The following is a 10,839-nucleotide window of genomic DNA, read 5'->3' on the forward strand; positions in this document are numbered from 1 at the left end:
GAGTTCCTCCAGCGTGCTGTGAGTGTTGCTTTGTTCCCAGCATCTGGAGATTATTTTGCATTTATGTTTATGATGGGGAAAGGGCATGGTTACAGTGGAGTTTGATGATAAAATGAACCTCACAGCATATAATGCCTCAGATCATGGTCTTGAAAGCCTGGGATTAGACCACTTACTTTCATAGAAAGCTATTAAACACATAAGTAGTTTATTTTAAAATAAATTATATTTCTTTTGAGTAACTTCAGCTTCCCTGGCTAACCTACTTATATGGGACGTATAGAGAAGGAGTGTAACTGCAGTATAAAAGTAACCCTTTGAAAATTCCAGAAGTTGTTCATTTGCTTAATCACCTTTCAATGAACATGGTACAGATAAAAATATAACAATAACGTCTAGAATAGAAGCATGTAATAGGATCACATGAACAGTTTAGTTAATGCCTTTGTTGGGTTGACGAGCAGGAAGCAATTGCATTGCAGATACAAAGCTTCAAGTCATAAAAACACTGATCAGTGAAAGTAGCTTGTGTCCTTATGGAATGCAGATTAAGTTGAGTTGCTTTGTTTATATTACTGTGTATGAAGAGTTAGTAACTGCTGTATATCCCGAGTTTAAACCCGTAGTTGTCAGTTATTAGCAAAATAACTGATAACTGTTCTCTAAAAGAATAGTAGGTAAAAATGTGTTCTGATGAAGGGCCTCTTCCCCAGTCATCGACTACTTATTCCTCTCCATAAACACTGCCTGATTTGCTGAGTTCCACCAGTATTTTGTGTTTGTTGCAATAGGCAAAGGTTCTTTGATGTGGCTGATCTTCAAGATATCATACAGTACTTGTGTATTGAAAAGAAATAAGGCCAGAAAAGTCCAATGCGTGCTCCAGTGCAACAGCCCATCTTCCAGCTAAACACAATACTGTTTATGAGACTCAACACTGCATTCAGCAGTTTCAGATAACAAACCTACCGAGCCTGTATCAGGGCTGGCCGGTTTTGATGAAAGGTTATTAACCCTTCACATTAATACTGTTTCTCTGCCTCTTCAGATGTACCTAACCTACTGAGCATCTCCAGAATTCCCTTTTATTCAAGATTTTCACCTCTATTCTCATTCATCATTTTCTATTTACTTTCCTTCCAGATGATCTTCCTTAATTCAGTAGGTCAGGCAGCATCTATGGAGATGAATATACAGTCAACATTTCAGGCCTAGACTCTTTATCATCTGATGAAGAGTCTTGGCCTGAAACATTGACTGTTCATCTTCATAGATGCTGACTGACCTGCTGAGTTTCTCCAGCAATTTGTGTGTGTTACTCTGGATTTCCAGCATTTGTAGAATCTCTTGTGTTTAGGATCTTCTTTAATTTACAGCTTTTAGCAACCTCTGTTAAAGTAATGCCATCAGCACTTCTGTCATTCAGTCTCTCTGTCACCATCCTTTTGAAGATATTCCTGTTATTCCCTCCACGCTGCTCCTTTCTGAGCAATTTAATACAAATCTGATGTTTAACTTTTCATACTTTGATGAAACATATTTGAATATATTTGATCCACTGTAGCATTGTTGGCATCCAAACCATGAGCTAGCCTGTTCATGGAGCCAAAATTCCTGCAACTTAAATATAAATTATCCTGCAAAACAATTTTATTGTTGATGTGATCCTATTTAAATAATAATGGTATTCATATGGTATAACATCAAATTACTTTGTAGGTCAGACAGTGTCAATGAAGGGAAACAAGCAGTTGACATTTTGGGCTGAGAACTTTCACCAAGACTTGAATGATGGGTGTCGGCTCGAAACACTTACTATTTATTCCACCCCCTTCCCTCCATGGGTGCTGCCTGATTTGCTGAGTTTCGCCAGCTTTTCGTGTTGCTCAAGATTTCTAGCATTGACAGAACTTCTGGTGTTTAGCAAATTATTTCCAAGTGCATACCTGGAGAAAAAGATGATTGCCTCTAAATTCTTCAACCTGGCAAACTCTTCACTTGGACTGTTAGGCGACAGGGCAATATTACATATGCATAGCAATCAACTCAGCCTTGCCTGTGAAGACTGTATTTGCTAAAAACCTGTAGAAGCTTATTATGTGGATTGAGTTCAAGACAGTTGAATGGAGCAATGACTTTTCAGCAGAAGTTAGAGAATTAGAGTGATGCAGTCTTTCGCAGTTTTCTAATTCAGATCATACATACATTTAAAATAAATCAGTCTGTTATAGTCAACAATTTTCTACATGTGGCTGTCTGCCTTTATACATATATTCTATTTACACTACAGTTGATACTTCTGCCATTCCAACTGTTCATTTATGCAAAATAATGTAAATGCACCAACTCTGATATGAAATTAAAATTACATTTCCCGTGTGATGACATTGGATTCAAAATTAATACCAAAGCAGTTCAACACTAATCAGGGTAGTGCTCCAATTTGTATTTCAATTGCAGCAATTTTTCTGTGACCATTTGTCATTTCCAAGCATCATTTTCAACCACAGCTTCTAACCGTGTACTTCCCATATTTTCAATTCCTTAAAGAATAACTATTTTAATATAAACAGGCTCACTTAAAAACTTTAAACTAGATCATGTATTTCAAAATTGTAACTGCAGACTAACAAAATAGTTTTGACTAAATCATGTCTTTTCTTATCATTGCTAATTTAGTAAACGTGTATTCTGGGGAACTTAAATTACGATTCCAGAATGTGTTCTGCATAACTGCACCTTACTGTTACATGCATTCTTCTACATGTGACAGAAATATTCAAAGAAGCAAACTGTGTAATGCATTAGATTACTGTTTTTGTTTTAAGTTTAGGAGCTGGTATTTATTTCAGTTTTATTAGTATCATCAAGTATTGGCTGGACAATAATTCACTTTAAGATGCCTTGAATAATAGCATTTATCCTTAGCAGGAAATTCTGTGTACAAATCCAAATTAACTCAGTAAAGCAATTCTCATTTGCTCTAATATAATGATATTTTAAGCATCTTAGTGCAAAATGTAGATTCTGGTCATTTTATCTCCAACCTTAAAAGGCAATTCTTTACAAGTCAATCTTGTAAAGTTATTGTTGTAGAAGAAAACATTCATTATATAATTAAACTTCTAATTGCTTCTGATTCCATAAAAAGTTCCATAGAATGGATTTGAATTACTGAAAAATTATTTTATCTCTCTCTGAATTATTAACAGGGCTGTTGACCATCAACTATGCTGTTTCTTGATGAGATTAGCATGAATCCTATGATTTCATAAACACCTTGCAGGGCAAGAGAAAAGATGGAGATGTGCAAGACTCGCAAGACTGCCTTTGAAAGAACTGGTACACATCAATGGGACAAACCGGTTTTTTTTTGTGTCCAAATAATTCTATGATTATAAATAAAGACCATTCTTTTACAGGGGCAACTGTAGGTGATGAATTGAAATGGTGGAAATATTCAGCAGTTTCGGAGGTATCTGTGGGGACAGAAATGAAGTTAATATATTAAGATGATCTCTTTTCATCAGCAGTGGAGATAAGATTTGTACTCATTTTTAATCAAGTGCAGAAGCAGAGGAAGGAGAAGCAAAGGAAGGTTTCTGATCGTGAGTAAGGTCAAGGAGCTTTAATGACAGAACTGGTAATCATGAAAGACACACGTACGTGGTAATAAGACAAGAAGGAGAAGATGTGTCTGGAGACAGTCTGGAAATAACAGCATCATTAGCAATAGATTCTGTCTGAAAAAAATAGTCAATAGTTGTTTTTTTTCAAATCATTCAATTCTGGGAATTGCTTAATCATACTTTCAAGGTTGTTCCTTGGGCTCATTTGAGTTTAAAGAGACTGAAGTAGAGGTCAAAGTGGTAGTCATCTGGGGGAAAAATAAAGTGGCACGTGACAAGAAGCTCAGGATGGTGCAACTTGACTAAAAAGGAAGTTTGCCGCAAAACTATCCAATCTTCATTTAGTCATCCCAAATTAGAGGAATTTGCATTATGAACATAATTCCATTCCAATCCAATCATCAAGAATAGAAGGTGCTGCTGGTTACCCAACCAAAGTACTTCAAAGGGAATGGTCTTTTAGGAAACATTAAAAGGGATCTTTTGATAACATATCCTATTACAGCAGAGATTCTGGTCATGATTAACCCCGTCTACTACCACATGCCTCTAAGTCTCTTATGGGCCCTGCCCGTTCACACACATTCCTTTGCTCTCTCCACCTCCCTTCCCTACAAGCTCAAGATGCTTGCTTTACAATGTTAACTAATTCCGACGAAAGGGCATCGACCTGAAAGTTTAACTTTGTTTCTGTCTCCAGTGATGCCTGCCAAATTGATTATTTTTGAGGGTGCTCTTTTTATTTCGGGGTTCGGTAGAACGGTTTCGGCGACAGAGTCAAACGAGGGTCGCCGGACATAGCGGAGCAGGATCACGTCTGGCGGGTGAATAATTTCATCGTCGAGAAATGTGTTCGTTGGGGTGAGAGAGTGTGGACTTGTGAGAAGGGGTGTGACTAAAAGTGTGGAAAACAGGGCCGTCTTTTGAAACCTAGCATTTAGTGTTCATGATAATTCGGCGGGAGCTACAGCTCTAAGTGATTTAGTTTATGCTTAGATGTACTAAGTTTCCTTAATTTTTGCGGGAGCTCGTCGATCTAGTTTGCTTCACCACGCAGTCAACGGAGGAAAGTGACATTTAAAAAGAAAAAAAAGTTATTTCCCATAGATAATTTGTTAATCCTATCTGTACTTATTAACATTGAATTCAAATACCTACTTGCTGATTCTCTGGTTGCGTTATCTAAACTCACGACCTCATTGTGTGCCTAACAGACCAGTACCTGATCATCAAGAATGTGATTTTCAAAATATTATGGGCACAGATCATAAGCGTCCACTTTTAATTCCCATAATGTATCGCTCTGATTGGCTATTAATAAAAATATTTAATAGGTTTTAGACTGGCTGGGTGCATGTGGGTATATTGTACCAGGCGTTATTAATACAATAGTAGGATTAAAATGGAACTGAATGAAATAGAAAAATTGTATCATGACATACAACTATAATGACATCCACCACGGTAATCTCTCAATTACTGTAATTCTATCTGTAAACGCAGACCGCGTGGCAAATCGTATATCTTTCATGGAATGCGTCATACTATGAAATCATAATCAATAATGGCATAGATAAAACATCGCGTAATCTAAACTTATACATATATATCTTACCCTCCGTCTCCAAATGACACGATCTCAGCAAAACCGGTTCCTTGTCCACACAGCTGCTGCCGTCTTAGTTGCAAAATATTTAGCCTCCACACTCCTGCGCTAAAGATGTTTGGTTGCCTATTGAAAAGTATTCCCAGTAAAGTCATAAACGTCTTGTCCAGCTAAAGTAAGCCTGTCTCGCAAACACCAGGTATGCAGATTGCTGAAAATGTGGCGGGGAATATTGGCACGGTGAAAGGTTTGTTTCGCGGTGTGCCTACATGTCTTCCCGGACAAGGCTGAAAATGTAACGAGAGCTGCTTGTTCTACGGTTCGCGGTGGAATGACCATTGATTGTAAACTTGCTTTAAAAAGAATTACATTCAGCAAATTTGTAAGGTTTTTATCATTTTTGACAGGCAGAATGAGAAGTGTGTCCTTTCCTAAAGTAAACGCCTGTTGGAGTAAACCTTGTGTGTCTAGTTTATGTACAGCATTTATTAACAGTAATAAACCACGCCTCTCTTTGAGTCTCCAGGTAATGAAGGTCAATTCTTTACTGTTCCAAAGTTGAAGTACATTCTCCAAAAGAAAAAGTAATGTTAAAATATGTTGTTATCCTACAGGCAGCTCATTAACTCACGTTGTAATAATGTGGCTCCTCAAAACGTGGATTCAAGTAATTATTTCTCAAAGCCTTGAAAGTGCAATATAGCCTCTTTTTTTCCAGTGGTACAGTAATTAGTTACCATAGCATCTACTACGTAAATGTGCCCTGAGCACACCATTAACACTTAAACGGAGGATTCAATTTAACACATGATTATATCTTTCATAAGTCATTACATTATGAAAGTCAATGTCACTCATGCTGGGACAGCCATAGGATTAGAGTCGCCCTTCATACAGAGATTCCATAGTTATCCTCAATGGAACAACAGTCTTAAATATTCTAGTGATTTAAATTAAACATAAAATCAACGTGAAAGTAATAAAACACAACAGTAGAAAAATAAATATTGGCTAAACCACGTTTGATCGCAGCCATCTATGACCCAATGATCCGACAACCCAGTTGTGTCTCTTAAAGATATCATTTGGGAACTATTCGTGATATTGGTGCTTTGATTAGGCTACGAATCTAACAATCCTGGCATGCTCAAGGAAAGAAGTGTCAGATAAAGATTATAAGAGGTCGCAATTGGGGACGGGTATAGAAATGAAATTAATTTTGCCTTTTCCTTTATTTTATTTGCATTTTGCTTATATCGCTGTTTCAGAATTCTAGCATCATTGCTGAGACATTTGAAGAGGAAAATAATCCCTTTACGGCAATTTCTGTGTTGTGGTTAAATCTTTGATACATTTTTCGTCCCGTTGTTAGTCGTAATTCTCTGCGGAATTGGGTTTTATCAGTACGGTTACTGCGCTACTCATTAGTAGCATTACTCCGGCTTTGTCGGTCCAATCAGCAGCCTCTAAACCTGAGACAAAAAAAGCCCCACGCACTGTATTGATCCGAAAGGTATTGATAACTTGTCTCTCGCGCTGTAAATGATGACGAAGATCCTTGTAACTTAAACTGAAGTTGTGTGTATGTGTGTGTGGGGGGGGGGTGGAGAGGCGGGGGTTGCAAAATAAGTGCAGAATTCCTTAGTGACAATGTCAACTTTTCCTACAGTAAAATGGGTTTAAAAAATCATAGAGAGGGATAGCGAAGAAATACTAGGCAGCAAATATTGCTGCAACAATATCCAATTACGTTATTATGCAAAAGGTCTGGTGGCTGTGTCTAATTCGTAATCAGAGTGATGGACAGCGGAGTGAGAACAATGCAAAGTAATGGCAGCCTTGCTCCTCACTATGCCCCTTGATTAAAGACACCCAATTATGGCAATGAACAGTGTCGCAATTATGTTCCTTAATCACATCCAGGAGGTTTAATTGCCTTAACGATGTGTTTCATTAAATGAATTTAGGTATTATAGTCGACAGTTTTCATACACAGTTGTTTTCAAATTAACATAATATTAGACATCGTCATGGAAATTGTTTTAATAATCATAATTAGGTGCACCGAGGCTTTGTAATCTAATGCTGAGAGACATTTCATTTGGCCTCGGGCTAGTGAACCCTTCTGTGTCAGCTGCGTGCTATTGCTTTGTGGCACAGATAGTTATGTTTCCTGAAAAGTTACAGGTTCTGATTAATCTTTTGATAGTAAGTGGAGCAGAAAATATTCTTTCCAGTTGGACCACACTTAGCCTCACCTAAGGCATATGGCTGGGGATTGAGGACAAATAGCGATATTGAATATTAAAAACAATATGGACAACCCCTTTAAAGCCGGTCAACTGCACTCCAGTATCTCGAGTTTCCCTCCATTCCCCACTCTTCATGGCCCCAGATTAAAGTATCATAAAAATCACTAACGGAACTGGCTCTGACCATTTAATAATGGCTCAAGAAATAGCCGCGAAAAAAAGGGCTTATGCAAATTTACAACATGCGAAGGACAAGCCAGATCCTCGCCATATGTCGTTGTTTCACATTTTATGTCACGCCCTCCAATATTTTGAAAAGGATGCTTTTTTTTCGCAGATAGACTCGAAAGGAGTTTGGGCGTTAAATCATCCCGATGATCAGTTTGTCAGAATCTCTTGAATGCCCTTGCTTTTCAACTAGTGATAACTTTCTTTATACGTTTAGCTTTTTTCCCCAAAGATTATTTCAATCAAAAGGCCAGCGATAAAGTGTCACACCTCTAAGACTTTACTTGACGTATCATGCAACCTGTGCTACTTGTGCGACTTTTTTTTGCTTATAAAGCATAAATTGAGCAGATATCATTTGTTCAAAATATGTTTAATAAATTTGTCTTCCAACACGGATAACACATAGAAATGGCTATATATTATAATCAGGGCCAGACTTGTACATCACCACTCCCATACATCATGAGCTGCCATAGACCCTTTAAGAGAAGCAATGGCACCAACTTGTCAAGCAGAGTCCGCACAAACTGCAAATCAAACACGCGACAGCAGTAGAAATATGGCAAGTCCATTTTATACATACTTTATATGATATTTATATATTTATATATTGCAGATGGACAGGCACTGTGCCGTCATGCAAACAAAAAGCTCACTTTGGGTAAATAGCGTTTTTGTAATAAGAAACGTGACAAAAATATTTTTAGCACATCTTAATCTGTACAGAGACCGGAAACACAAATAAAACCATGTAATGTAACAGTCTCATAAACCCTCTTTTCTTATATATAAAAAAACAATTCGTTCACAGTTAAGAAATTGGCAACCAATTGTCTGCCACATGAAATAAACGATTTCTTAAAATCCTTTCCGCTTCTTTAATGATTTGAGATAATCATTATCTATAAAACCAAAATAAAGGAACGCAAGTTTTAGGGCTGTTTTGGAACTCTATGTTTAATCTGAAAACAGTTTGAGAACACACCGTTAACGAACGCAGTCTGGAATTTAGCTGTATCGCAGCCGTAATCACAGCAGACAGATTCTTAGAAAGCGGCGGATGAAGCTAATAACAAATAATCCGTAGCAGCTACTAACACTGATGAAACCTCTGAACCAAATGAGGCCGACAGTTTTAACGCGGAGAATTGTTCAAATCAAAAAGAAAATATACACCCCGCCCACAAAACAAAAAAGAAAACTTTCTCGTTATCTTCAGTTCCTCGTCCAAACTTTTCCAGCGACGCGTCTGTACAAAGAATCATTCCTAAACTCAAGTCCTGTTCGATTATTGACTTCCAATTGTAATTTTTGCCCCTCGCGATGGGAATTGTTCTTGGGTTTTATTGTTTGTCTGTTTAAGGCTTGTCGCTGCACTGTTTGCAGAGACTGGACGTGCTGTAAAGAGCCGTACTGGTGACGCACTTGTCGGGGCAGCTGGCCGCCGCCGCCGCCGCTGTCGCCGCCACTAAGCCGCTGGCAGTGAAAGGGTAGCCGCCAGCCGCCGCTTGCTCGTAGGCGCCCAGGCTGGGGGTGAGGGCGGCTGCAGCGGCGGAGGACGGTAGCGCTGCCGCCGGCAAGCTCTGGCCCTGGTTCAGGTACGCCACCAGTCTCCTCATCTCATCCAGTGCTTGAGCCTGCATCAGGATGTAGTTCTTGGCCAGGAGCAGCGTGGCGATCTTGGAGAGCTTCCTGACGGACGGGCTGTGCGCGTAAGGGATCACCGACCTCAGCTCGTCCAGCGCGTCGTTTAAGTCGTGCATGCGCCTCCTCTCCCGGGCGTTAATGCTCAGCCTCAGGGCTCTCTGCTCCTTGTTCTTCTTGCTCGCCGCCACCCCGGCTCCTTTGGTCAGAGAACCGGCCCGCTCGGTGCCCCCTTGCCTGCCCAGCATCAGCTCGCAGCGCTCGTCGCTGTCCTCGTCCGGGCTCTGGTCGCCTCCGCTGCTCTCCCGGCAGGAGGTGACCTGGTGCTCGGCGTACTGCCCGCTGCCCCCTCCGGCCTCTCCCCCTGGCTGCTGATGCACCGCGTCGGCGTCGGCTTGCTCGAAGCAAACCATCGGGGAGCGGGGCTCAGGCAGCGACAGCTCGATAGCAGCGGGAGGGCGGAAAGTACTCTCCAGTCTCTTAGCCGAGGCGCTGAGAGTTTGGCGAAAAAGATCCTCTTGTGGTCCATTGAGGTGGAGGCTCCTTTCCATTCTCGCCAGGTCAAGTCCGTTGGCTGGGATTTTGTTGTGGTTGCATAAACTACTCTTTTAATATCTCAGGTTGTCCCCCACCCCTTGATCTTTCCACCACTTGATCGTGATGTGTGTACTTTTTTTTAACCCTGTGATCTGTCCCGATGTGCTGCTGCTGCTGTTGATGGTAATGGTGATGAGCACCTCGTAACGCTTATCTGCTTGGATTCACCTTCAAGATATTTCCGCGGCGATGAGCAGACGGGAGTCTTTTACATCATTATCTCCGAGCAGGTTATTATGAAGGGTTGCCTATTGGGACCGTGCTTCCACCAATCAGGTTAACGTTTTAATTAATAGGATTAAAACGGTAACAAACAATCCAGCCTGTGAGATATATCTCTCCCCTCTCTAACAGCACTGTCTGGATGGCAACGAGCTTCCCAGCCGCCGACTGCAAAGTGTACACATGCACATTTTACATCTACATATATGAGACAACACAGCTCCAGCTTGCAGAGCGGCGCTTGGTCCATTATTCCTCCAGCCATCTGTATACGCAACTTAACGCATATGCTTCCACGGCTTTTTGTCCCGTTAGAAACCGAACAAATGCTTTCCTCTGACTTGTGTGGCGACTTTCACCCATCATTGAGCAGACTTAATGCTCTAGTCCTGCAACTCCGGCTCCCTGCGTTTTAGGCAGAAATCACACACAGTTAGGAAAAATTAAAGCAAGGAAGAAACTGTGGAAGTACGCTTATGCATTTTTTTTTCCGAGAGTCGAATAGAAACAGTACAAACTCATTTCATAGTTCTGACTCGTTCTATTTGATTCTAATCTTCCTTGATGGCACCGAACGTTTAATAGCATCTTTTCATTCTTGCGACCCCAGTCTAAAGTAATATTCCGCAACACCTCTAGCAAATCAATCTTATGTGTC

The 10,839-nt window shown here is 40.2% G+C and overlaps 1 protein-coding gene across 1 annotated transcript; it reads right to left on the minus strand.

Moving 5' to 3' along the window:
- Window positions 1–9,076: 9,076 nt before the first annotated feature.
- On the minus strand, window positions 9,077–9,913 carry bhlhe22 (basic helix-loop-helix family, member e22). Its single transcript, XM_072256126.1, has one exon. It carries the CDS (start codon window positions 9,911–9,913, stop codon window positions 9,077–9,079), a length of 837 nt encoding a protein of 278 aa, XP_072112227.1.
- Window positions 9,914–10,839: the final 926 nt, after the last annotated feature.

Source organism: Mobula birostris, chromosome 1 (assembly GCF_030028105.1).
Source record: "Mobula birostris isolate sMobBir1 chromosome 1, sMobBir1.hap1, whole genome shotgun sequence".
In the NCBI taxonomy this organism is placed as follows: Eukaryota; Metazoa; Chordata; class Chondrichthyes; order Myliobatiformes; family Myliobatidae; genus Mobula; species Mobula birostris.

Excerpts from the sequence above, each read along its gene's own strand:
- bhlhe22 (XM_072256126.1), bottom strand. The coding sequence starts at position 9,913 with ATGGAAAGGAGCCTCCACCTCAATGGACCACAAGAGGATCTTTTTCGC.